The sequence below is a fragment of the Aureobasidium melanogenum genome, assembly GCF_000721775.1.
Source record: "Aureobasidium melanogenum CBS 110374 unplaced genomic scaffold scaffold_4, whole genome shotgun sequence".
Classification (NCBI taxonomy): domain Eukaryota; kingdom Fungi; phylum Ascomycota; class Dothideomycetes; order Dothideales; family Saccotheciaceae; genus Aureobasidium; species Aureobasidium melanogenum.
In genome coordinates, this window is record NW_024470056.1 from 1254750 (window position 1) to 1280731 (window position 25982).

At 50.0% G+C, this 25982-nt stretch overlaps 12 protein-coding genes across 12 annotated transcripts; 6 read left to right on the top strand and 6 right to left on the bottom strand.

Moving 5' to 3' along the window:
• Positions 1 to 117: 117 nt before the first annotated feature.
• M437DRAFT_42981 (uncharacterized protein) lies at positions 118 to 475 on the top strand (the record flags this gene model as incomplete). The annotated part of the gene is made up of 2 exons (XM_041020662.1): positions 118 to 264; positions 320 to 475. 2 exons carry the CDS (start codon positions 118 to 120, stop codon positions 473 to 475), a joined length of 303 nt encoding a protein of 100 aa, XP_040882544.1.
• Positions 476 to 1011: 536 nt separating this feature from the next.
• On the top strand, positions 1012 to 1771 carry M437DRAFT_42050 (uncharacterized protein; the record flags this gene model as incomplete). Its single annotated transcript, XM_041020497.1, has 3 exons — positions 1012 to 1044; positions 1110 to 1234; positions 1354 to 1771. The coding sequence occupies 3 exons, from the start codon at positions 1012 to 1014 to the stop codon at positions 1769 to 1771; spliced, it is 576 nt and encodes a 191-aa protein (XP_040882545.1).
• A 118-nt stretch (positions 1772 to 1889) lies between these two features.
• M437DRAFT_64121 (uncharacterized protein) lies at positions 1890 to 4096 on the bottom strand (the record flags this gene model as incomplete). The annotated part of the gene is made up of 2 exons (XM_041024361.1): positions 1890 to 2207; positions 2258 to 4096. 2 exons carry the CDS (start codon positions 4094 to 4096, stop codon positions 1890 to 1892), a joined length of 2157 nt encoding a protein of 718 aa, XP_040882546.1.
• A 711-nt stretch (positions 4097 to 4807) lies between these two features.
• On the top strand, positions 4808 to 5755 carry M437DRAFT_82484 (proteasome subunit alpha type-5; the record flags this gene model as incomplete). The annotated part of the gene is made up of 5 exons (XM_041027751.1): positions 4808 to 4832; positions 4885 to 4897; positions 4951 to 5029; positions 5085 to 5428; positions 5479 to 5755. The coding sequence occupies 5 exons, from the start codon at positions 4808 to 4810 to the stop codon at positions 5753 to 5755; spliced, it is 738 nt and encodes a 245-aa protein (XP_040882547.1).
• A 221-nt stretch (positions 5756 to 5976) lies between these two features.
• Positions 5977 to 6422, bottom strand: M437DRAFT_82485 (uncharacterized protein; the record flags this gene model as incomplete). Its single annotated transcript, XM_041027752.1, has 3 exons — positions 5977 to 6133; positions 6268 to 6321; positions 6382 to 6422. The coding sequence occupies 3 exons, from the start codon at positions 6420 to 6422 to the stop codon at positions 5977 to 5979; spliced, it is 252 nt and encodes an 83-aa protein (XP_040882548.1).
• A 487-nt stretch (positions 6423 to 6909) lies between these two features.
• Positions 6910 to 12450, top strand: M437DRAFT_43037 (uncharacterized protein; the record flags this gene model as incomplete). Its single annotated transcript, XM_041020669.1, has 7 exons — positions 6910 to 6940; positions 6991 to 8362; positions 8416 to 9052; positions 9104 to 9195; positions 9250 to 10894; positions 10955 to 11587; positions 12244 to 12450. 7 exons carry the CDS (start codon positions 6910 to 6912, stop codon positions 12448 to 12450), a joined length of 4617 nt encoding a protein of 1538 aa, XP_040882549.1.
• A 343-nt stretch (positions 12451 to 12793) lies between these two features.
• M437DRAFT_42605 (uncharacterized protein) lies at positions 12794 to 14074 on the bottom strand (the record flags this gene model as incomplete). Its single annotated transcript, XM_041020610.1, has 1 exon — positions 12794 to 14074. One exon carries the CDS (start codon positions 14072 to 14074, stop codon positions 12794 to 12796), a length of 1281 nt encoding a protein of 426 aa, XP_040882550.1.
• An 804-nt stretch (positions 14075 to 14878) lies between these two features.
• M437DRAFT_43091 (uncharacterized protein) lies at positions 14879 to 15643 on the top strand (the record flags this gene model as incomplete). The annotated part of the gene is made up of 1 exon (XM_041020679.1): positions 14879 to 15643. One exon carries the CDS (start codon positions 14879 to 14881, stop codon positions 15641 to 15643), a length of 765 nt encoding a protein of 254 aa, XP_040882551.1.
• A 1154-nt stretch (positions 15644 to 16797) lies between these two features.
• On the bottom strand, positions 16798 to 20160 carry M437DRAFT_82489 (uncharacterized protein; the record flags this gene model as incomplete). Its single annotated transcript, XM_041027753.1, has 6 exons — positions 16798 to 17578; positions 17629 to 17867; positions 17921 to 18124; positions 18191 to 18379; positions 18429 to 19012; positions 19062 to 20160. The coding sequence occupies 6 exons, from the start codon at positions 20158 to 20160 to the stop codon at positions 16798 to 16800; spliced, it is 3096 nt and encodes a 1031-aa protein (XP_040882552.1).
• Positions 20161 to 20401: 241 nt separating this feature from the next.
• On the bottom strand, positions 20402 to 21379 carry M437DRAFT_82490 (uncharacterized protein; the record flags this gene model as incomplete). Its single annotated transcript, XM_041027754.1, has 1 exon — positions 20402 to 21379. One exon carries the CDS (start codon positions 21377 to 21379, stop codon positions 20402 to 20404), a length of 978 nt encoding a protein of 325 aa, XP_040882553.1.
• A 1013-nt stretch (positions 21380 to 22392) lies between these two features.
• M437DRAFT_64128 (MFS general substrate transporter) lies at positions 22393 to 24101 on the top strand (the record flags this gene model as incomplete). Its single annotated transcript, XM_041024362.1, has 2 exons — positions 22393 to 22699; positions 22756 to 24101. The coding sequence occupies 2 exons, from the start codon at positions 22393 to 22395 to the stop codon at positions 24099 to 24101; spliced, it is 1653 nt and encodes a 550-aa protein (XP_040882554.1).
• A 688-nt stretch (positions 24102 to 24789) lies between these two features.
• M437DRAFT_64129 (uncharacterized protein) lies at positions 24790 to 25272 on the bottom strand (the record flags this gene model as incomplete). The annotated part of the gene is made up of 1 exon (XM_041024363.1): positions 24790 to 25272. One exon carries the CDS (start codon positions 25270 to 25272, stop codon positions 24790 to 24792), a length of 483 nt encoding a protein of 160 aa, XP_040882555.1.
• Positions 25273 to 25982: the final 710 nt, after the last annotated feature.

Below are 25982 nucleotides of genomic sequence, written 5' to 3' on the forward strand. Positions count from 1 at the left end.
TACCTAGGCAACTGCATTGTACATAAAGATCCCCACAGCCCTGCCCATCGGCACCACCTAAACCACTGCTTTTACCAGAATTAACACCAAGACGTATAACAAATTCATCCAATCAACATGAAGTTCACCATTCACCTCCTTCTCATTGCGTTCCTGATGGCCCTGGCCTACGCTGCCACCGAGAGCAAGCAGATCATCGTCAGCTACCCCAAGGACACTCCCGACTCTGTCATCGAGCAGGCGATGGCTGTCATCAAGGAAGCTGTAAGTAATTTTTCTATTTTCTAGCCGATCGGTTACCGAAGCTGACGAACATTAGGGTGGCATTATCACTCATGAGTACAAAAGTCTCATCAAGGGCTTTGCAGCCACTGCACCCACCAAGGTTGTCAACAGTGTCAAGGCTCTAGGCGAGAAGTACCAAGCCATCGTCGAGGACGACCAAGTTGTTTCGGTCGCTGGATCATCTTCGTAGGCAACACTAAACTCAACGACCAACACGGCATAGGGACAGGGAAAGGATCGGGTGTTCGGATGCTTACTGGTACAGGCTCAAGGGAAACACTGATTGAATCATCAGTTTGGGATGGGATGGGCTATAACACTCAAGAGAAAGGCGCAATTAGTAAATTGAGATCACTTCAACAAGCACATTTAAACCACATCCGGCCAACTCGTCTTTTGTCACTGTATTATGAGTATTTGTCAATCGAGAACAAGCATGTGCTCATAAACTAACACTTCTCACGTACCTTCTATCTTGGATGTTGTCGTGGGAGTACAGACATTCGAAAATCCATGTCACATGACGGAACCTTCTAGTCCCATCACAACATACCAATCTTTGTGTCACCTACCTCACACAATCACTTTCTCAAAAACTGTTCAATATTTGACATCCATCAGAAACTCATACAGTGTCGATGACCTGACCGCGCTTTCCCATATCTCGCCAGCCGTTGAGAATTCGGCTGTTCAAGAAGCCGCCAAACACCAAAACTCTAAAGATCAATGGCGGGACCATCAAAGAAGCACCATGACACGGTACACCACAAACAACATTTATAATGGATGACGATGTTGGACAACTGACAGAGCAAACAATGCAGATTATGGCAAGAGCAGTCATGCTGCCCATCACAAACTTCAATCCTGGCACGCCTCGTTTAGATGGTGTGGAGCCGCGTCTGAAGCAAATGATTGCCAACTCCGACGCTCTCGACAGCCAAGTGAGGTGAGCAGAACACATTTCAATTCCCTCAGTAACATGGATAAATGTTTTGACAACGATATCTCGACTAATTTTTGGCTTCTTGTTTGCAAAGTGCTAAATCTACCTTTTCTACCATCTAGAAACCGAATGTTCAATGCCGCATTTGCACCTGATGCCATAAGGGCAAATGACACACGTCCAGAGATCTCAGAACAGACAACGGCCGAAGTGCTCACAGCTCTGGACTCGCTTCGCAGGGTTGGGGAATACAATGCTCGCGCAAAGGAGTCGAGGCAATTCCTGAACGACACGCTGAAAAAGTACGACAAGTCTGGTGCTACTGCTGGAGCAGAACGCAGAAAGAGCGCTGGCTCAGCTCCTGTTGCGCCGATGAAGGCTGCCCCTGCGGTGGCTACGGACAGCGTCAAGCAACCAGCTGTTGCGGCACCGACTGCGCCCATGATGGCTGCTCCTTTGCCTGCACCCTCTGCAGCACAGACGATCCCACACTCGACGAATCCCAACATTGATGCAAGCAGAGATCCCAGAAGACGCTAGGTGCGTGAGACTGTCGATCGTGTGGCGCCAGAGCACGCCGATGCTTAGCTTTATTCGTTTCTTTCGTAGCGCTTGTTTTGCAGCATGATACCCAAATGATACATGTTTACTTTTTCCTTCAACCATAAGGAACTGAGGATGGGGGAGCCGAGATGCCTTCGTTAGCCATGCTGAGTCTGGCACAAAGTCCCAGGAATACCACAGTCTCTGTGGCAGCAAGGTAGTTGAGCGCATCCAGTAGGATCTTCAGGTGTCTGGTGAAATTGTCCTCGAAGCGTTTGAGGTTATCGTCGAGCTTCTCCAACCTGTGCGGATCGTGCTCTGTTTTGCCGGCCTCGGTCTTAGCGAGATCTGGATCGCTCACAGCAAGGTTTCGTGACAACGATGCAGTATAATTGGCGAACATGGTGCAAGTAGCCATGACTTTGGAGTTGATCTAAGCAGAGGTTAGTTATCATACTGTAAAAGAGGGTGTGCACAACATACCCTAAGGAGTTTCGAATTCGTCAGCATGCACTCCTTGAGACATGTTGCCAGAAAATCGACATGGTCTTGCATCAGTTCATCAACGGTGCGCTTCACTTTTCCACCCTCGGCAACACTTTCCAAAGCTTCTGCCTCACTCAGTCGAGTCATGAAAGCAGTCCAATTCGGCTCTATGACTTCGTTGGTGCAAAAGTACAACAGCTGCTGTACGAAACAAAGCATTCGACTTCGCAAACACCACGCTCTGCGCTTCCAGTCTTCGATCCGTCGGTCAGAGCTCTTGTGGCGCCAGCTTGTGACTTTGGAGTGATCGATCCATGAGCTCACTAGTAGCTGCTCAAGGTGGCGCAACGAAAGAATGTAACGGAAGAGCAACTGGTATCTGGTCAATGTCACCCTGGACACGACCAGCGAGAGAGGGAAGGGGACAGCATAGTCAAATGTAAGCGCATCGAAACCGCTGATATCCTTGTCATCTCCGATGACACTGGCCGCTGGTGTGTAAGATGTGATGCTTCCACCATCAGCATCAAGACCCTTGACGTTGACGACCTGCATCAACCATCCGGTCAGACCAACCTCGTTCATGACAACCTTGACATCTTCTTTGAATGGATCCTCGGCTGCGACACTTCCAGGTTGTCGCAATACAATATCGAGAAGTGATTGCAGTTTTCCGATATTAACGGATTTAGCAGGCTTCTTAAGCTCTGAGTGACCAAGCTCGAGGAAGTAGGAGAAGAAATCAGATCGATCCAGGAAGAAATAGTGTTTCAAACTGCGAAGGCGTGCAGGGAGAGCATGTGTGGTAAGCAAGAGGGTGAGAAGCGAAGAATTGGCGAAGGCGTAGGCAGAATTGGCGTTATCCAAGAAGCGGACATCGTCGAAAGTATGCGGGACTTGATCGTCCATGTCTCTTGACACATCGACACCGCCACATTCTCGAACGACGTTCAAGTACTTTCCAGCCAGCAGTACCTTGTCTTTGACAGATTCAAGTTGTGGTGGTACATCTTCGAGGCGGATGGTATAGCGCTTCTCCCAGTACTCATCAGTGTAATCTTGCTCCAGTCCTTCTCGGCGAATGCTCTTCTGCTCCTTGATGAGAAATTCGGAATGTGGGTCTCGAACGTTGCCGTGGTGAAGCCATTCGTTCAACATGGCCATGTAAGGTCTAGAAGACTCGCGCAACAAAGTGGTAAGTAGTGTTCGAGCGGCAGGATCGCCAGACATGGTGGCCAAGCGCTTGGTGATGAGTCGCAAGACACTGCCTCCCTTGCAGACCTTCCTCCCGACGTTCCCAGCATCTCTGCCCTCTCGCAAAGACTCCAGGATATTCTCAAAGTCGTCAGATTCGTCTAGATCATCGTCGTCATCCTCAAGCATAGAGTTCTCCTTCAATATTTCGTGTGCCAGGCTGTATAGTTGAAACATCATGTGGCTAGTAGGTTTGGTATGGAGATTCAGGACGTGGAGAGTAAAGGATTGGTTGGTCAACATCTGGTGTTCCAATTGAGCGATAAGAATCAGGTAGTCCTTGAGCAGCTTTCTCATGGCGGCGCAAAGTGCATGGTTGACAGCGCCAAATTCCTCTCTGCTCTGAACTTCGACAAAAGCTTCGACAGCAGCATAGTGTGTAGCCATCCTCAGCATGGATATAGTCAGATCCCTCAAGCTTGGGTCCAGACCGGGCAAGACTCTAAATTGTGGACCAGCAAGACGACTCTTTTCCTCAAGGGGCTGGTAGGCATCGGTGTAGCGAACATACTGGCCCTCGAAGCCCATGAAGATGAACAGAAGATCTTGGATAATGGCAGCCTCCTGGGCATCGAGAGTCATAGAAGACAGAGGTTCGGGCTGGAGAGCAGAAGGCGCATGGGCGGCCAATGGTGGAACAGAGACGCGAGAGGCTAGGGGAGCTGAGGTATAGGGTATCAAGGACGCTTGGGGCTTCCAGGCAGGAGTAGGCTCGACATTACTGGGGAAGGAATCGGACTGTCTCGATCTCGAGGGCTGAGACGAGTGGGCGGTAGGTTTGTGGACGCTCCGAACACGGGTGACGGTAGCAGAGCGAGACTCATGTTGATGCGATTCGACGCGGACGTGGGCGCCTCTTTGCGAGTAAGGATCGGGTTGAGCGCTAGCACGAGGAACTCTCTGACGGTGCGAGGCCGAGGTTCTTCTGTCGGCAGCTGACATATTTCAGTGTTCGCATGGCTGCCAGCTGGACTAAGTCGGACTGCAGGCGCGTTGCTCTGTCTGGCTGCGGAGGACGCGTTCTGCAAGTCGGACGGGAAACACAGTCCAAAGTGTCAAAGCTTCCTCCACCAACAGCGGCGCAACTGCATCACCGCCGCCGACTGCTTGTTCGTGCTTCACCAGACAATCAGCTCGCCCACTGTAATTCACAACTCTCTCGCCTCTCAACTTTCTCCCATCTCGTCGTCCTCCTCTTCAACGAATCAACGCAACAGTTTGCCCCGCTGTCCATCTCACTAAACATTCACACATACCGCCACCACTCGCTCTTCCCCACCAACTCTCGCAACCATGTTCATTGCTCGTTCCGAATATGGTCAGTATGCCTCTTGATCTTCTCTGTTCGGCCTGCTAACATGATGCTCTAGATCGCGGTATCAAGTGCGTTACGGTCCCCTGCTACACTCCCACACATTAGACTCATTCCTCTCTAGCACCTTCTCGCCCGAAGGCCGTCTCTTCCAAGTAGAATACTCGCTCGAGGCCATCAAGCTCGGTTCCACTGCCATCGGGGTATGTCCCACCGCTACATATACAATCGCATCTTCAATCTCTGACCCACGTACAGGTCGCAACCTCCGAAGGTGTCATCCTTGGTGTTGAGAAGCGCGTTACTTCAACACTGCTTGAAACCAGCTCCGTCGAGAAGATTGTCGAGATCGACAGACACATCGGTGCCGCCATGTCAGGCCTGCAGGCCGACGCTCGCAGCATGATCGAGCACGCCAGAATCACTTCGCAAAGCCACGCCTTCAACTACGCCGAACCTCTATCCGTCGAGAGCTGCACCCAGGCCATCTGCGACTTGGCCCTGAGATTTGGTGAGGGTGCTGAGGGTGAGGAGAGCATCATGAGCAGACCTTTTGGTGTTGCGTTGCTCATTGCTGGTTTCGACGAGAACGGCCCATCACTGTGAGTATCCCCATCTCACCTTCTGGTAAACATACATTCTAACGATTCAGGTATCACGCTGAGCCTTCAGGCACTTTCTACCGCTACGACGCAAAGGCCATTGGTTCAGGTTCAGAGGGAGCACAGGCCGAGCTGCAGAACGAGTTTCACAAGTCATTGACACTGGCAGAGGCCGAGGTCCTGGTGCTCAAGACTCTCAAGCAGGTCATGGAGGAGAAGCTGGACTCAAAGAACGTGCAGCTGGCCAGTGTCACCAAGGACAAGGGCTTCAGGATATACGGTGACGACGAGATGGCATCGGTTGTGTCCAGACTCGAGGCCAACTAAACTTACGTCATGTTCATTCTATGTATTAGGCGCATCGCATCGGCGCAAAAGAGGCGTAATGATAAATGCATAACAAGAGGCAAAGGCTCGTGGTTTCGTGGTCGTAGCTTTTGGAGGATGGGATGGAAGGTCTAGAAAACATGCAATTTATGCTGCAACCCCATTGAATTTAATGTACACAGCAGCCAACTCCAGATAGCATCACCGTAGTGGTTGAGCATTTAGAAGGGGTTGTCCTCGGGGGCGACCTCTCTGATGAAGTGGGAGCCGATGAAGGGAACCTTCTGCATGATATCCTTTCGTACACGGGGGATATCGGCAAAGAAGAAGAGGGCGAAGAGACCAGCAGCGGCACCGAAGCCGGCACCCATGAGACCGCTATGAAGAGCTGTGTTAGCGAGACTATACAAGAATTCAATGGTGTTCAAGTCGGGAATCTAGGCTGGTGTGTCGGAAATGTATTGGAGGAGGTGGTGTTGTAATAGGAGTGAGAGGAGCGGCGATTGACGTACAAGGCTCTGGCGCGGTGGATGTCGATGCCGTGGAAGTTGGTGCCGATCTTGTAGCTGAAGAGGTATCGAATCAGTACGTCGTTGCGATATTGCGAGAGATTGGGCGAGGCTCACTTGGGGCCGTATTTGCTCTGGTAGGCCTTGTAGTTGGGCATGCTGACCCAGGGCTGCATGCCGTGATGGCCCTCGAATCTGGTGCCGAACTGGGCCTACAGAGTCGTCAGTATACGCGCATATTCGGTGGATTGGACAAGGCGTACGGCTCTGATCTGCGACGACTGCATTGTGAGTTGTGATGTGTGTATGAATGACCTCTAATCGACAATTCGCCGTCGTCGCTTTCCCAAGTTGCTACGGCTTCCGCTGCTGACCATCCGAGAAGGCGTGACAAAACTCTCGGCCCGCTCGGCCACAAGTCGCCGTTCCTCCAGCTTCCACCTCCCTATCTAGGTACTTTCTAAACCATGGCACCTTGTGGTAATCAAACATTCGCTTTTCCACAAACTGCTCTCTGTTCCTCTTGTATCCGTCCGATCGGCATCCAGAACAATGTACTAATTGCCTGTTATGCTTGGTAATCTGGACCTCTGGCATTTCCCTTGGTACACCGCAATCGCTCCTTAACCTTGGTCGCATTCAGCTATGGAGTCCACCTTGAGTTCAAAGGTCACTGGTGCGTCGCATAACCTTTCACCCTACTCTTTGTTCTTACATTTCGCCTAGTCGAGTACCATGACCCCTCTGGTATCTTCCCTTTGATCTCGCGTGACCTATCATCCAGGTTACCTTTGCGCAATCTGAATTGGAAGTCTCCCTCAAGACCATTACGCTCAATAGGCGCCCTCCATGTCGAATTTGTTCCCGATGCTCAGACCGAAGCTTCAGAGAGCGACAAACTGCAGCGTGTCGACTCCTACGGCTCCAGAGCTGGCGCTTCCTCAGTCGCCAAAGAGAGACGACATCAGATTCCCGGCCTTCGCCAGACTCCCTACCTCAGAGTCTACCTTCTACGATGCGATGACAAGGATACATACAAGGCTTCGTCACGTCAGCTGCTCCGCGACTGGATCAATAATGTCGATCCATCTTCCAAGAGCTCCTCCGCTGTTAATCGATCCGAGGACCACGACGCTGCTGAATGGCTCATCCTGCACGTGGTCATTCCTGACACCATTGCCGCTTCCGAACCCCGCTGGACCGCCGCATCCAAGAAAGACCCCGATGAGTTGGTCGAGAGGCCGTCGAGCACTACTAAATGGCCCGGTAAGAGCTCAAGGACTGTACTGGACAAGATACGCGCCGATTTTACCGCTTCCTCCAAGTCAGGTCCAGAGCGTATTGCTCAAATCAGACTGCAAAAGAAGGATGTACCTCCACAGCTGCTACCACAGACGCCTGTCACCCAACCTTACATTGAAAGCCCACAAGAACAAGACAATGCCTGGCAGGACCTCATCGCGAAGTTCAAGACGTTAATCCTGATGTCTTTTGATCTACGTGTACTACAGTATGAGGATGATATTCGTGAGAAAGACTCTCAGCGTTCTCTACCTGGTTGGAATTTTTGCACCTTCTTCACTTTGAAAGAAGGCCTAGCTCGTGGTTTCGAGAGTGTTGGCCTAGTCGAAGATGCTTTGGCAATATATGACGAGCTTTCGGTAGGGCTTGACTCTGCTCTACGTGATCATGGACCTGGTGCTTCTCAAGGTACTTTTCTCGGTGACCTGAGCACTCAGAAAGGTTCTCTTTTGGAAATGATCAACGCGTCAACAGACACATCCAAACTTGAGCAACTAACTTCGCAGTTCCGAGAGACATATAAGCTGCCACTGGATCTGACTAACAAGGACTATCGCGGTGAAATTGTTTCGAGCACCATATCTCTTTTGGACTTCCGACTATACATCTTTGCGAGGCAAAGAACACTTTTGCTTCGTCTGAGTGCTGGAAGTGGCAACCTTCAACAGGCTAGACCTTCTAGTGCCAGGGACAACCCCAAAGAAGACAATTTGACTTTTGCTGCTGAAGTTTGTAAGAGAGCGGCCCTTTTTGCTGCTACCAATGCTCGTGCTCTTCGCAGCGGCCTTACCGAAGGGTATGGTCACATTCTCGTGCATCAGATAGATTCTTTTGTTGATAGCTGTGTAGGTCTGAAATCAATTCTCATACTTCTTCACTTGCGGAGAACATCGCTTCCTCTTGGACATATGCTGTGCTTGAACAGGTCCTCGACGAGACTGCATCAAAAGATTCTCCACCATCCGGCGAGAAATCTTTATTGCAAACGCCAAACCAAACATCGGGTGTCTATTCCAGGAAAGAGGCTGGTGGTAGTTTCAACTTTCCTCAAGGTGCAAACACTCATCCTACGCGGTCTAGCTCTTTGCAACGCACTGTGTCGTCCTCATCACAATTGACACCACAAACGATATACGAAAATGAACGATATTCCAGATCTAGCCCCAATACTCAACCAGATACTGCAACCACAAATGGAGCTGGCATTGCTGTCCTTGCATCTGGTCGGGCCCAGCTTCTCATAATGCAGCGGAGGATCATTGAAGCTCTCGCAAAACAGAGGGGTTGGCTTTCGGGCTGGGCGGCGATCCAATCGACACAAACCCTTACTGACATTGATCTTGACGGTGAAAAGGTCCAACGAGAGGAAGCAGAGTCACAGACATCGACATCGCCTGCAGTAATCGAGAAGATAGCAAACATGCTCCTTAGTGCTCCGCTGTCGACTGCGCTCGCATCTTTGGAAGAGTTCAGAGCTGTCTACGAGGTATTATCTGTCCTTATGCGCTGTCTTTCGTGGGTTGCTAATCTTCCATAGCAATTGAGCGAGCTAGCAGTGTCACAATTCACTAGAGCGAATCACACCAAGTCTGCTGACTCTGTCCTAAGCGACCTTGCTATACTCAAGTAGTGAGTCTTCCAGAACACAATGATAACGCTTATCTTGGCTGACCATCTACCAAGCCAACTTGGTGATGTGGCTCAAGCAGCTACTTACTTCCAGCGCTCATCTACAACTTTCTCAAAAACAAGTTGGTCCTACGTCCATGGTGAGATGTTGAGGATATACGCCAAATGTCTGAAAGAACTGCACCGACGGGACGAATACATGAGAGTCATGCTAAGTCTGCTGGGCAAGGTTGTTGCACGTCGTACAGCAAGAGCATTGCCTCGAGTACGCAGCATCTCCGCATGGCTAGATGAAGAGACTGTTGATGTCAGTGGTGTCCTCGGAGAGCTCGTGAGTTTCTCAGATGAGTTGCCCTACAATTTCACAGCTTCGATGTCCGATTTCTTTGCTGGGATCGACGTCAGTCCGGAGATCGCACTGCATCCAGATCAGGATGGATTCGGCTTGCATGTCCGCTTCAAGCATCTTCTGGATGATGACCTTCAGGTTGATCGTGTTAAACTACGACTGGTGTTAGCAACCGACACTAGCCAGGAGATACTTCTGCAGAGTGATGGTCTTCTAGAGTTGAAACGAGGCCCTACAACCCTTCAAGTTCACTCGAACGTCACAACCTATGGGCATTATCTGATCGACAAGCTGGTATTAGAGTCTAGGAAGCTACACTTTACGCACGAATTCCAACCAAAACCACAGACAACACCACTGGGCATAACTAATGCCAACGCATCCGAGAGAAGATCCAGCATGAGTGGACCTTCATTGCTAATCTATCCTCATGGTAATTCTCTGGAAGTCCAAGCAACGTTGGCCAACGAAATACACATCGACAAAATACGATCGGTCGTGTTTACAATCTTGACAGGGCGCAACAAGACTGAAAGCCTCGATCTCCGATTGAAGTCTGCCTCTGCTGGACTGAGATTACACACTGCGGATGCTGCAATCATTGAGAGTGATCATAGTCAGCTAGACACATCGCAGGCTGGCATGCTCAAGCTTGGTGCTGTGGAGGCAGGAGTTGTTCTCAAAGTCCGAGTGCCATATAGCACAGAACGCAGCCTTGAAGAGCTTACCATGAAACTAGAGGCGAAGTATCAGACCAGTCAGGGGATGTTCTCGTATCTCCGTACTTCAACAATCCCGGCTGCGCTCCCTCTGGATGTGGATGTTAATGACATCTTCAAATCCCAGGCTCTTTTCTCGCGCTTCAGCATTCGGACAACAAACGCAATACCGTTGAATATCACAAATGTACAGGTTGAAGAGTCGCATGCATACGGAGTGCGAGCTCTGCCTTGCCCCTTGCCGATGACTGTGTTTGAGAAACAGCCTGCCAGCCTTACTTACAAAGTTACGAGAAAGGACAGCGAAGGAAGCGAACTAAACAAGAAGGAAGCAGCATTGGCACTAACGGTCGAGTACACGCGTTCAGACGAGGCCATCTTCGAGAAGCTTGGCAATGTGTTCGAGAAGGCAGTTGCAAACAGTCCTTATGCGACTCTGCGACGCTTGCTCGTGCCTACCTTATCGAACAGAGTCAAATATTACGCACCTGCTCAGCAGCTTGAACAGGCTGTGCTACTCAATGAGTTCCAAATACCTTCGTACGAGGCAACGGGCTGGGGAAAAATTGTCGGCAGTCTCACGTCTGACATGCGACAAGGTCTAGACGAGTGGTTGCAAGAGTGGCACTCAGTAAGTGTTTCTCTTTTTTGATCATTGTAAAGCCAGGTCTCATGCTGACTTCTCGTACAGAACAACCAGAGACTAGTTCTTGACGAGTCCACGGTTGCTAGCCTGTCAAGAAAGATCACGCTCTCAGTTGAAGTCCCAACAGTAGACGTCTTGCACACTGTCACCCTTCACCTTGATAAAGACGACTCTACTAGAGCAGTCACCATTGGCCGTCCAATATCCGCCATACTTGCCATCAAACACACAACACGCTGGGCCAGTGCGGACCTAACGACAGACACACCTCTAGCCTTTTCATACACCATCGATGCTCCTACAGACGGCCCATGGCTCGTGGCTGGACCAAAACGCTCACGATTCAACTACAAGCCGGATGAAGAAGAGACCAAGATCCCTCTCGTTCTGGTGCCCCTGAGACCTGGCATGCACCTTCTACCTTCTGTGGACATTCAACCAGTCACTACTTCTACTAGCAGCTCTGATTCGAGCGGACCATCAAGATTACTGAGTCCTGGACAAAGTGGTGGACCTCTCGAGGAAGACACAATGCAGCCCCTATTCAGCTGTGAGACTGATTATCGCAATTCTGGCGAGACTGTCCTGGTAGTGCGAGAAGCAAGAACGACTACAGTGACGGTGAGAGAACGGGATCTTATGCCTCCACTGCAGAGGATACCCACTGCTACAGAGTCGGTAAGAGCGAGTGTTGACAGTACTCGAACATCCAGGCTCCAGTAGAATGGAAGTCTATGGATTCGGAGTAAGTAGATACGCATCTTAATTGACGTTTTCCGTCAAATCCATTTCTTCCGCTTCGTCACTACTCTCGTCACTTGCTTGCAGAATCTTCTCGCAATACCTCCCTGTTTGCTTGGGTCTAAGCAGCTTCACTGCTTGTCTATCACTACCCATGGCGCTCGGACCTCCTTCTGCTCTATATATCGATGCGTTCAAGATGGTTTATTCTCTTTCTCTCCTCGCCCTCCACCAAAGATTGCTGGTCGGTACATTCTTCTGTCTCGATCCATAACAACGATCTCAAGTCTTATTCGATCATCCCTTATCAACACGCAACAGTGCGCAGTGTGAGTCCATTGCTCTTTACCCTCAGCAGAGAAAGACTGATTTCTAACTCCTTAGATCGTCACTGCATCTGGCATCAGACAAGCCCACCGAAGCCTCGTCACTTTCCCACGATCTCTGCTCAATAAGCACAAGACCTTCTTCCCGTTCCGACTTTCATCAGCTACGCAATTCCACCATCTCAACACCGCAACAATGACTGTAAGCATTCCTCGTCCTTACCCCTGTTCCTTCTCTTCTTGTCCCTTTCTGACATCTCCTTTTAGGGAGGCAAACGCACCTTCATCGTCCTCATCATCGCCACAGTCACCTCCTTTGTGGGCAAGCTGTTCTGGGACGGCAAGTACAAGAACCCTCCCAAGGAGGCAAAGAAGAAGTCCAAGAAGAGCAGCAGAGGAGGCTCTGGTTACAAGCCTGCCAGACATGAAAACTATGATTCTGAGGCTTGCAGAGGTTCTTACTTTGATGATTGAATGGGTTTTTGGTCGTTGTGCTTCTTACCTCAAAAGGAGCGAGGCAGAGACATGCTGAGAAGGAAAGGATTCGGAAGGAAAGGACTTCTAGAAAGGAAGGAACCATCAGCGAGAGGCCTTCGAGAACCATGGCTTAGTATCGTAACACACGATGGAGGGAAATTAAGGAAGCAAGACAAGAGAGATCGATCAAGCAATTCACATTTCCTCTAAGTTTCGAAGAACGCTCGATCAAAAACAGATCGTAATTACACATTCCGGCTATTCCTCATGTTCCCTGTTGTTACGCCACGGCTCAAACAACACTCCCTCTGTAGTATCAGATCAAAGACTGTCTATGTCTTCAACTCGTCGCTGCCTCCCTTTGTTCACGTTCCATCTGGTCGATAAACTTCTGCCACGTATCGATGGTCGAGCGGAAGTACTGGCAATTGGCATCGGCAAGTCCACCAAGCGTCTCGCGGAACTCTGTTGCCTTGATACGCTCAAAGTCATCCACCTCCTTGACGACTTCGATGTCAAAGGCCTCGCTCGTCTTCTTGGCAGCCTCGACTTCGTTCTGCAGACGTTCGATCTGGAGCTCGAGTTTGCGAATACGCTCTTTACGGGCTGTTTCGTGGTCGACACCACGTACATCTTCGATTTTGGCACGGATAAAACCAGAAGCGCCCATGCTGGGTCCTGAAGCTAGGTTATCACGCTCGCTGGCTGCTTTGGTGAGGTATTCGGATAGGCCTTCAAAGTCGAGTTGTTTTTGCTCGCGCGTCTTGAGGAGGGCTTTTACTGAGGCAATGTAGGCTTCCATATCACGCAGACTGCCGAGGTAGTCTTGATCGGTATATTCGCGCAAGTCTTTCCATGCCTGTGAGTTTGTTTGTATGCTGGTGCCAAAGCTGGTGAGTTCGTTTTGCACGCCGGGTTCGAGCTGCGCGAGCTTCTGGAATTGTGCTGCTAGGTCGGCGTAGTCACCTTCGAGATCAGATTCGCGGCGTGCGAGGCGGGAGACTGATTTGGAAACGGTGGAGAGATCATCATCGAGCTTGTCGGCGCGTTCACGGACGTCGACGAAGCGGCGGTCGGTCTTGTGGGCTTTGGCAAAGGCGTTCAGGAAGCTGTCTGTCCATGTCTCCAGCACGCTGGGTGCAGCGGCCTCACCAGCGCTCATGCCGCGAGCGGCTCGGGAACGCATGGTCGAGTTCCATGAGTCGCTTTCGAGGAACTGGGCGAGCAATGCAGCGCGTCGGAGGACAGGATGTAGGGTGAGACGATTCAAGAAGCGGTTCAGAGCGTGTGCGCGGCGCGAGGTGAAGTCAGGGCCGAAGCGGTCGCCGCGGACGTACTCCATCTTGTGCTTGTCGGGCAGCGGCGGGACAGCACATTGCGGGTACTCGCGCGTAAGGTGTTTTTGCAGGAAGACAAAGTCTGTGAAGCGGCGACGCAGAGATGAGTGCGAGTTGACGAAGGACTTGAAGTCGGTATCGGTAGTGACGAGGTACGAGATGAAGGGGTTCTGGGTGCCCTCGTTCTCCTTCTGGGGGTCTGAGACGCGGCACTCCAGCTTGCCGTGCAGACCGGGTCCGGCGAGGTCGACGTTCGCATCGTCGGCGGTTGCTTCGTACTCCATAGCCATGTGTCTGTCTAGAATGCGTTGCAAGGATTGCCAAGTTGGATGTCTGCGTCTGCGTCTGGCTCGGTCTCGGTCCAGAGAGCTGCCACTGCCTGAGGTGGATCTGGGGTTCGGCGGCATGACGTACCCAAGCCGATCCGCTTGCCAACCTCTCACTATCGACAACGTCTCCATCTTTAATTTCTACTTTTCGTGAACTTGCCATATAGAATCACCAGAATTGGACTGTTTCCTGCTCTTGAAGAGTTAAGTACTAAACTTCTGCCTCGTCTACCAACACCTGCTCGACACATCGTACCTTGTCACACCCCGACCATCACCCCCACAAACGCTATGTTCAATGTCTCATCTGCTCACATCGTGTCCGAGATGGATTTCCGAATGTTACTTTCGCGTTCTATTCCACCTTGTCTATGTTCTGCCTTCGACACTTGCAAAGCTTACTTGTCAGATATGTCCGTCCCCCGAGTTGTATCGGTAGAGTCTGCGCAATAAATCCTTACAGGTCGATACATAATCTAGCAGAACCAAGAATATCAGTACAGATTGTAGTTATTAGCTCCTACTTGATGTTTGACGCATCACATGTAGCCTGACAGAATAGAAATTGATCAACGAGATATATTCACCAGCATAGCTAACTTATCGACCTGCTCGGAAGCATTTTGCGATTCGATCGTAGATCAGACAGGGTCATCCATGTAACAACCCTGAGCCAAGGCTATCCCGCTCTGTATCAGAATCTTGATTTATCAGAATTGACCGTGTATCTATCTACAACCATACTCAATTTCATCTCAAATGCCTCCAAAGTCAAAAGCAAAGGCCGCAAAACCTTCCGCCGCACCTGCAGCAAAACAAACACCAGTTGCTCGTCCAGATTGGCCAGCTCTTACACCTGTATCTCCAGCTTCAGATCTTGCGTGCTCATCTTTATTGCCCGCTCAGATATTGACTATACCACGCCTTTTTACCTCATCATTGAGTGTCAAATATGTTTCGTTTCTGAAATCTCTGCCACTGGTTACAACTCCTGGAAGGCCAAAGCGCGGCGACGCTGTACGCGTCAATGATCGCTACCAAATTGACGATCAAGATTTTGCACGCCATTTGTGGGAGCAGACTGCACTCAAGGAATTGATCACGACAGGCGAAATCGATGGAGAGTCGCTCGACGATAAACAACGTCAAGATCTATTCGGTGGCGAAGTTCTAGGCCTGAACCCGAACATCAGAATCTACAGATACTCGGAAGGACAATTCTTCGACCAGCACTATGACGATTCCAACAATTTAATGTTTACCAAGGAAGATGGCACTAGCGTTCCAGCAAAGACGACATGGACGCTGTTGCTATATTTGACAACTTGCGGAGGAGGCGAGACTGTCTTCTATCCTGATCCGCCATCCAGAAAGGCCGCTCCCCCACCACCAGTCGAGGCAAGCCCAAAAGTCGGTCTCGCATTGTTGCATCGCCATGGCAAGGAGTGCATGGTCCATGAAGGGCGTGAAGTGACGAAGGGTGAAAAATGGATCATCAGAAGCGACTTGTGTGTCAAGCGTTGAGATTGTCGCTTGCCTTTGCACGCACCTCGGATACTGCTGTCGAGATCAAACTGGCCACAGATCGGTGGAGAAGGAACTAGTCGCGAAGGTCCAGACAAGAAAAAGGAGCTTGCTCAACCAATCGAACTCGAGCACGAACTTATACCAAAGCTTTCGAACACTCATGGCACCAAAAAATGGAAACAGAAGCCTTCCGATCCCCTCGATGTGTTTGCAAATCTGGTGCATTGGCGAAGAAGAAAGCACTGTCCGCTAACACACGGATGCGGCAACCATATCGAAGCCTAACGCCAGAACCATCCGACACACGCGAACCACCAAGGTCGCACCTTCTCAAATAAAATTTCTCTCAGAACTCCTGGACTACGCAAACAAACAAAAACTCACACGATAGAACCCATGCCAGAAGCAAGGCGTGGACGTGGTGCAGTCTGCACGTTCGCAAGCAAAGCTTTCGGCCTCTACCCATATATACTCCAAGAATAAGGACCCCATCGGAGGCACCACCCACTCAGCTCGGTTAAGCGCAGCATCCTCGATGGCGCAGTGGGTAGGATTTCGTCCCGTAATAAAGGGCTGAAAGCTCGCGAGTTCGAGCCGCGGCGTCGTGGATGGCTATCACGCTTCACTTTCCTTTCCCAAAGCGGCACCTTTGGTTTTGCTCCTCGTCCACAACCTCTTGTTGATTCTTTTCTGCTTGACAGCTCTTCTCTTGTTGTCATTTTTCAGAAGTATCTCTGGTTTTTGCACGAACCACCACGATTAGATGTCTGTCGAAATGCACGATATCATGAATGTTGAGTATTGTCCAATGAGAGCCCGATAGAACATCTTTTCTAGTTGGGCTCTCTGTGGACACATCTCTGGCTTGTAAACCATCGTGCATCTTGAAATGTATCCGAAACAGGGTAAACCCTGAGCAACAAGCAGTATCCAAGCTGTGCGAAAAAGTCGATTACAATGAGAAAGCGATAACGACGACATGTAATTCACATCATGAACAGAGGAACAGAAGGGCAAATAAAATCTGCCTGAGCAATAGTCGTTTCTATGCATACCGTCGTGAGGATGATGTCTAATCTGCTGCCAAAACTCCCTTTTTGTACGCCGTCCTTCCGCAAAAAATTTGTGAGCAATCGTCGAACTCCCTTCCCTCAAGCATGTGCATCGTCCATGTATGTGTCGTATTCAGACTCAGCGTCTTCCTTGACTCTTTTCTCCTCATCCTCTGTACCATCCTCCTTGTGCTCCAAAGCTCCCGCAGAAGCCTCGTCGTCAAGAACAGCCACATCTCTTCCTTCAAGGATGGCCTCGAAACCTTCCTCACTCTGATGAATGATGTCTTCGACTGTGCCTCTCAAGCTGCGCTCCCATTTAGGCATCATGACATCGTCGACGCGGACGTTGCTCAAGACCTGAAGATAATCTCTACGCATACCAACAAAGACCTGGTCAGTGCGGTTGGCCATGTGCTCTTCGACATCCTTGATGAGGTCTGTAATCATGTTGCGGACGACTTGAGTGGCTCGCTGAAACATGGTGTCCTTCTGAGCGGTGACATGGTTGGTCATGTGGGTCTTCATTCTATTGTATTGACCCGGTCCAGCTTCTGCCGTGCAGATGTTATAAACAACGAGCATGGCGTTGCACACATTCGGAGTGAATTCACGGTTGATGTCGCGCTGGCGCTCGTTGATCAACTCAGTCGTCTTGCTGCCAAGGTCGCCGAACACGGCCTCATAGTTCGAGAGCTGCTGCGAAAGCAGACCAAGGCGTGGGTTGCCTCCATGAGAAAAGGAATGGACTTCGATGGCTTTGTGAAAGTCGCGCAGGTCCTTGGAGAATTCTTTGGCACACGCCTTGAGGATATGCGGGAGACGACGCTGGAACGCTTTCTCCCAGCCGTTCGCAAGATGCTTGTAGATGGGCTCAGTGCTATTGTTGGTCAGCGAATGTTATTTCTGTTGAAGATGATCTAATCTTACAGTTGAGCGTTGAAGTCAGAAAGACCGCCTGATCCTGTAAAGACACCTTGACGACGGACGACCGCCTTGTACGTGGCCCAGTACAGACCACCCTGACTTCTATGCGCACCCCAGCCTTGTGACGTTGGCAATGCAGCATTGGCAGCAGCGTTGATAGCAGTTCCGTAGTTCTCAAAGATGTTCTCGTTGAGCGTTTCCTTGATCTCTGTCAGGGTGGTGTGAACGTTTCTCTCCAAAGCCTATTACTCACTGTTAGTCAGAGCCCAACTTTGTACCTTGGCTTTCTGCGTACTTTTTCAAGGTCTTTCAGCTTTCGGGCAAGAAATCTCTGTTCGGCATCTCTCTGCTGGTCCGTCTTGTATGCACCAGAACCGTCGTTAGAAGACCACAGCGCCAGCGACGTGCAAAGTTGACTCAGCAACGTCAGAAAGCGACGAGACTTGATAGATCGCACTTTCTCTGTAAGTCTCTTGCAGTGCGATTTGAGAGCGGGAATCTGAGATGGTCAGCTTCGGGACAGGCGTGCGGAGATTGTTGCATGAGGAAAGGCAGGAGTTCTTACTTCGGTTTGCTCGACGTCGGTGAAACCACGAACAGCATTGTCTTTGACAAGCCGACCAGACAACTTCTGGTATGCTCTGCTTGACACGCAGTACACGGGCAGGTCTTTAGCGACCTTTTCATAGTCGCGGAGGTCTTCCTCAGGGTTGAACGTATCAGGGTCCTCGTCGGCGGCAGTCTCTTGATCCAGCTGCACGACAGATTAGTTCTAAACAAGAAATTGTACTAAGAAAACTCACTTCTTTGATGCCGGCAGCAAAATCCACCTGGATAGCAGACTTCGAATACTGATTGCGTGCGTCGATGCAAATCCGACTTCTGGTGTCTTCGATGTTTCGAGCTTCGACTTTCAACTCCTTGATCTGGTTGTTCAGGTCTTTAACCTGTGCCTCAATCTCGCTACGTCCACGACGAGCTTCTTTCTTCTGGTCTTTCAACTCTTGTATCTTGGTCTCGATGTCCTTGGCTGTCAAGGGAGCACCACGATCTGAAGCCTGCGACTCGTTGTCGGAGTTGTCACTGCCCTTGTCCTCGTTCTCGCTGTCAGATTCTGAAGAAGATCGTTTGCGTTTCTTTGTCTTGGCGGCTGGAGCGTAGACAGTCTTGCCGTCGTCCAGCTTCTCTTGCAGAGCTTCCCATTTCTCGATATCGTCATCACAGTTATCCATGGTCTCCCTGAGCGAAGACTTCTGATCTCTGAGCTTGCTGGTCTCTTTCTCAGCCGCCCTACGTCTGCGTTCAACCGATGTGAGCTGTTCCTCAAGCTCTTCAAACTCTTCTCCAAGACCCAAGCTATCGGCAGCCTCTGTATTCGAGATGTCGTCTGTTTGAAAATTAGCCATGCACATGCCGAGGAAGGGTCTACCACTCACCAGTCTTTGAGCAGATGAAGGTAACTGCACTGTAGGTTCCATCGTACTTCAGCTGTCGTCTGAAGGTGGAGCCGAGGAGGTTTTTGGCTGCCTTGTCATCCACAGCACGGTTGATCGGCGATACAATCCAAAGACCTGTACATTGCTTCATGTAACCTTCGGCGACGGCAGCACGAGCTGCATTGGAGTCCGCAACACCTGGAAGGTCGACCAGAACAGCACCAGTAGAGAGAGCATCAGCCTTGACATACAAGCGAACCACCTTGATCAGAGGCCAGAATTCTTGTTCGCGCTTTCTTGTCTTCTTTTTCTTTTTGTCTTTGTCGCCACTATCCTCATCTTCATCGTCCGAATCCTTGGTCAGCTCCGGTTTCTCCTTAGAGTCAACATAGTGCTGAAGACTCTTGTAGAATGTGTCGCAGTAACGGTCTTTGATGTACTTGGTGGTACCAAGCAGACCCCGAACAGACTGATCGGCCATGAGTTTCTCGATCGAACTTGCAGTCAAGTCATCTCTCGTGAGCCGCCAGTAGACGGCACGGATTTTGGCATAAGCAATGCCGGCTTGTGAGTCTGGATTGCTGACCTCTCTAGAAATGTTGCCGCTACCATCAATGATTTCCTCGAAAAGGACTCGAAGCTCTTTCTCCCATTCTGCGGGCTTGATGAATTCGACCTCGGCACGGTATTTGCTGCTTTCGTCCTCGCTGGGGTTCCAAGACATCTCTGTGACCACTGCAGTACAAGCTCGCATGCAGTTGGTGGGAACTAGACGCTCCTCATCCAAGATGGCGTTGATGACCGAAGACTTTCCAGCTCCAGTGTTACCAACGACACCGACAACGGTTCGAGCGCCTGTGGCTTCTTGTCTGACAAGCTCGATCTGTTGCAGCCATTGTCTGATATCTTCCGTCTCCTTGCCGGGGTCAAGTGCCTGCACTAGTCGATCCAGCAACTGTACACCGTGCTTCACGCCAGCTTCCAGTTTCTCAGCCGATTCATCTTTGGACAAAGCTTGCAGATGAACGCTTGATTGAGCGTACTGAGGAGCTTCATCATGGGCGTCTTCATCAGGAGGCACACTACTCGTGTTGCCCATCTCGTAATCTTAAAGAGGTTGCAAAGGCAGGGGGGCTGGCAGAGGGACTTCAGGTTTGATCTCCTAAATCTATAGTAAGTTTGCTGATCTTTCACAAGAGGCTGAAGCTGGACGGTGAAAAGACTTTATGATGTGGGATGCATGATGAGTACAAGGAACGAAGCAGTTGCTCTGTGCCTTTTGAGGCTATGAGACCACAAGCATAACAAGTGAGACTTTCAGAGACCGCGTCTTGGTGAACTCACGCATATGGACGCCACGAAGGTTCACACGCAACTAAATTGCAGATGAAAAGCAAACTTACTGGATGTGTATTATCCGGACGGGTGGCAGCTGAGCCGTAACCGTTGCCGTTAGGTTGCCCATGCTGGAGTGGGTCTTGCGGTGTTCCTGAGGATAGACTGTGTGGTCTCGTTGAATATTGAAGAGGCCGGGCAGCTTGCGCATGAGCCGCCGGTGTGTGCGGTTCGCGCTCAGGGTACAGGGGTGGAAGTAATTCGTTCTCTACGAGAGGAGAGCCTGAAGCTCGAGCATACAAAGAAGGCGTGTGCTGATTGGGGCTTTGGTGCTGAGCATTGGGAAGAGCCAAATTGCCTCGAGAAATGCCTCCGGCTGGTGTTGAAGGAGCCGGGGCATGTTTTGCAAGTGGGGATTGAGGATTTACTGTGTATCCAGACATACCGGATAGCGAAGGTGCTGATGAAGCATTAAATTGTGCAGGGTGGTCAGGACTCAATCCTGATGATACACTTGATTGTCTCGCAGTGGGTTTTAGTACACCCGTAGATGGGGTACCGAGATGTCCATTCTCGGTTGGTCCAGATGCGAGGTGAGGGTTGAGAGACGCTGAAGTGACTGCAGGAACAGTGGCGTTCGCCGTGTTGTCTGAACCGGCACTGCGTGCGTGGAAGACAACCACTTTATCACCAAAGTTGTCGAGTTCTGAAACCTTGGCAGTGAGTGGTGGAATGGTGGAATCCAGGTGCAATGAGATGTCGGAGGGCGCCTCTTCCCTAGCAAGGTACGAATCTCTGATCCTTTCCACACTAGTCTTGCTAGTGCATTTCACGAACATGAAAGACTCGCGAGCTGCATCGTTCAGTGGCAGAGGGATATCGTGCCATAGCACAGCGACGAGAAAAGCTGTCGGTTTAGTCGTTAGATGTTCTAAGAGTTCGGATGCAACACCAAATGCTTGGTGGTGAAGGCGTTGGTCCATATTTGGAAAGGCGTGCGACGAGCCAGTAGGTCAATCCAAGACCAGTCTTTACTGAGCTATTTTGGTGACATGCTAGGTAGCGTAGGATTCAGATGATACCGGTGCGTTCACCTAGATGTCAATCAAGAAAGGCGAATGGAACAGCCAATGATGATGCTAACGGCAGTTAGAGGTAGGTACCTTAACTTTTTTGGCGGCACGTCTGCCTCAGAGAGTCGCGTCGACACCAACGCGACGGCGGCAAGCACGATCATGTGACTCAAAATGCCAAGACCTGATCACCTGCTCGATTGGATGACGAACGAACGACAAGTCAACCTTCGTCGCAAGAGGATGTGAAGCAAAAAATCGCAGGCGAGAGCAACCTGGGGTCGAAAATGCCTCAAGCCGTCGTGAGATACCATGCTATTTGACGATAGCCTTCGAGACGGTATGCAGACTGTGAGCCGGCCAAGGGGCATGAGAACGACAAATGCCAGCGAAGTTGCTTGCCTTCCGCAATTGTAGCACTCACAAACGTGAGCTATCGAAGTACACAATGGACAGTACAACCGACCATGCTGTCTGTTCTCCTAGCATACAGCTCTGTCTTGCAAGAAGTCGTGATTCACTCCTTCACAGCTACTCATACAATCAAGACTGACTTCATGTTGACTGGGCAAGCTGGGCCTATCATCAGCGGCACCCCAGATTTGGTAGCTTGATGCGATTATCTTTGTTTCACATGCTTATCACTTGTAGATCCTCTGACAAGCAGCAACACTCCGTTCTGGTTGGTTCTCAATGATTTTGAGCTGTCGCCCAACGTTTAGCTCTGCAGTGCCTATCTCGGGTAACCACATCGAGCAAGAGAAGTTGCCCGCTCCTCCATATCTATCCATCTCAGACATATAGCATAACTCGCCAGTGCCCAGAGTCTTCCACATCTCTGAACAAACCCAACAGCCTGTGGATTGTACAATCTCCATACGCTGTCTCGTCTGTTGACCTGCACTCATCCTAGAGTTATCATGATGGCAGATGAGATTATCGCCGAAGAGTCTGCCATACCAGGTACCGTCCACCTGGTCGATCTCGATGGCACCATGCACGCTCAGCATGCCCGAGGCGGGCAGAGAGATATCGTACTTGTCCCGACTCCCTCGCAAGATCCCGACGATCCATTAAATTGGTCACCTCGAAGAAAAACACTTTCGATGGTTTGCATGGGCGTCTACACGCTGATGGTGGGCATTGCAAGTGCAGCTATTTACTCGATTCTGGAGCCTATCTCCGAAGAGACCAGCCTGACGCTCAATGAGCTAAACAATGGTACCGGATGTAAGATGTTAAAGCTTGATGCAGTTTTGATCCACCAACTGACTAGTTTTAACAAGACATGTTTCTCTTCTTCGGTTGGGGCTGCCTCGTATGGCAACCACTTGCACTGCAATATGGCAAGCGACCAGTGTATTTGTTCAGCATCCTTGCGACTATGGGCATCCAACTTTGGGCACCGTACACAAAGAGCAATGGTCAATGGATCGCCAACAAAATCCTTCAGGGCTTTTTCGGAGCACCGATTGAGAGTCTTTGTGAAATTTCTGTCACAGATGTTTGGTTTCAGCATGAACGTGGAACGTATCTAGGTCTTTATGCTCTTCTTCTAGCAGGTTCCAACTTCCTTGCTCCGGTCCTTGCTGGCTTCATCGCAGATGGCCAGGGATGGAAGTGGGTGCTCTACTGGTGCGCCATCTTTTGCGGGATTGGGTTCATTTTTCTTTTCTTTTTCATGGAAGAAACGAACTACTCCAGGCACTCGATCACTGGAATGGCTCCCGATATTGGTGTTCAGCCTGAACGGACCTCTACTGCTGTCAAGATGAATGAAAAGGATCCACAACCGGATGACGGCGATTTATCTTCGGAAACCGGTCTACCTGCTGCTTCTGACAAGTTCAAGCAGAAGACATATCTTGACAAACTCAAGTTATGGCAAAACTCTGACCTGCGAAAAGACAACCACATTGCTGGAATGACCACTCGGCCGCTCATCTTTCTTACCTTTCCTGTCATTCTGTACGCTGGCTTTTCTTATGGCAGCAATCTGATCTGGTTCAACGTGCTCAACGGAACCGCTTCTTCAATCCTTGGAAGTGCTCCGTACAATTTTCCAGCTTCCATGGTCGGTCTATCATACATCTCGCCTTTGATTGGTGTGGCCATTGGATCCTTCTACACAGGAGTAATCGGCGACAAATTTGTGCTTGCAATGGCACGCCGCAATGGAGGTGTACTCGAGAGTGAACATAGACTCTGGCTATTTCTCCCTTCCTTGCTTTTAATCCCTGGCGGATTGATATTATGGGGAGTAGGTGCGGCACAACATGTTATGTGGTTTGGTTGTGTCTTTGCGATGGGTGTCATTGCTTTGACCAACACCATTGGCATTCAACTGAGTATCTCTTACGCCGTTGACTCATATAAAGACCTGGGAGGCGAGGCAATTGTCACTGTCATCTTGGTTCGCAACACAATGAGTTTCGCCATTGGCTACGGCATCACTCCATGGATCGATGGCATGGGCTTGCAGAATGCGTTTATCACAGCAGCCTTTGCGGGTCTTGCACAATGCCTGACCTTTCTCGTCATGGTAAAATGGGGCAAGGATCTCAGAAGAAAGAGTGCTAGCAGGTATGCCAAGTATGTTCAGAAGATGGCAGAAAGCGGCCTTGTGCACTGAGAGACGAAAAGAGAACGTTTCACTCCAGTTCTTTACTGCATTGGTTCTTAACCTCTGCTCATGATCACACGGATTTAATAGGAAATTAGAACGCATCGCTTCACACTGGGAACAATGAACTCATCGATCACTTTTCTATCGAGGTACCTTTCACCCAAACAATTACGTATATCAGAAAACAAGCATGACTTCAACTATAGCTCGAGAACCGCAAAGATATGTTCATGGTCCTTACATAAGCCAACATAAGTGATCTGAATCGAGGCACTCGCTCCTTCCCCTCAACCTTCTACTACTGCTGCCTGCCTATCATATCAACCTCCACGCGACTCTTCTTCTTCTCAGCGTCAAACGTTTTTCGAAAATCTTGATCTCAGCCTGCATACAGCAACTCAGGGTCGGTAGGCGTCTGGGTTCGAAGGCGACCTTGAACATCTCTTCCAACCATAGCCATCAATTCTTCAAGCAGCCATTATTTGCCGTTCATAGATCTCCCTCTGATCAGACTCCAGTCGAAACAGCTTCAAGTCTTAAGAGCCTGCTCTCCGATGACTCAACCTTTCACCAAGATCAACAACTTCCTTCAACAACTTGCTTCCTCGCCCTTAAACTCTCGAGTGTGCTGCACAGAGCTTGGTAGACGTGCATCGTATCCTGTCTTGGGGTAGCATACGTATCCTGTACGCGCTCAGAATGCATCACTCATTTCCACGTCAGGCTGTGACTTCTTCCTCGCAAAAGATTGTGTAACGTCTTCGTATTCCTGCTGGTGACGATTAAACAGATTGTACATATCAGTCTTGATCTCGTCAGCCAGGGTAGTCGCTGTCGTTGTGTCGGGTAAGGGAACGGTATGAAGCCCTGCTGCTGCCTCCTGGCGATACGCATGGCTCAAGGCAAGATACTGCGTCCTCCAGGTGTTTGCGGTCTCTGTTCTGAGATCTTGGTGCCGTCTTTTGCACAGACAATAAGCAGCAAGCTTTTCTATCTCCTCGTTGACCCAGGTGGCATTTGCTCCAGCTGCCATGGCATTCCAGATTCCTCTTGCCAATTCAAGATTTCGTTGGGGTATGGCGTAGCCGCATCTTCTGCTGCCATCTGTGTATACGAAGCAAGATGTCGGGGTACCAGATGCGAAGAGGCCTTGAATGGATACCGGCGTGGGGTTCATGATGTTGAAGATGAATTTTTGTTGAATGATGGTGCTTATTCAGGTAAAGCTGCTGTGAGGGTAGAGAGCAAGATGGTTGAACACCAGCTGGCACCAATGCACCTTTTTATCCTTTTTACCCCAGCATACCTGCAAGCTTGAAATCTGACGCAGGCTCAATTGACGAGACAGTCAGAGATGCATCACAGGTATGAGTGAACACATGGCCGAGACACGATGTCTTTGAATCTGTTGTTAGTGTCTCATTCTGATTTTACATAGAAAATGCTTCGGCAATGAAGATCATGGAGCAATCTAGGCCTAAATCGTGTTTGAGAAGTAAAAATTTGTCTTACATACCGCATGGCTATGATCATCTATCTTATGCAGATACCGAATTCAACAAAAGGACCTCTCTGATGTTGTCCAGAAACATAACAGAGTGTAATCCGAAGGGAAAGACAAAACACTGGGGACCCATACAATAATCAGATAGGAGAGATGTCTTAAGGTGTAATTGTCTCATTCATCTGAGCACATATATACCAGCTAACGAAAGTGTTTAGTGAACGTCCCACTGGCTCGAAGCCAAACCCATACTACAACAGGTCGCTCCTGGTTAGGTGGTATAGTGGTGATATGGTTCGCCAATAAATCCTTCCTCTATATAACAGTCTTGAGTTCGAGCCCAGGCTGAGCGCCTGAGGGAGGATTTCCACGAGTGACGGCCA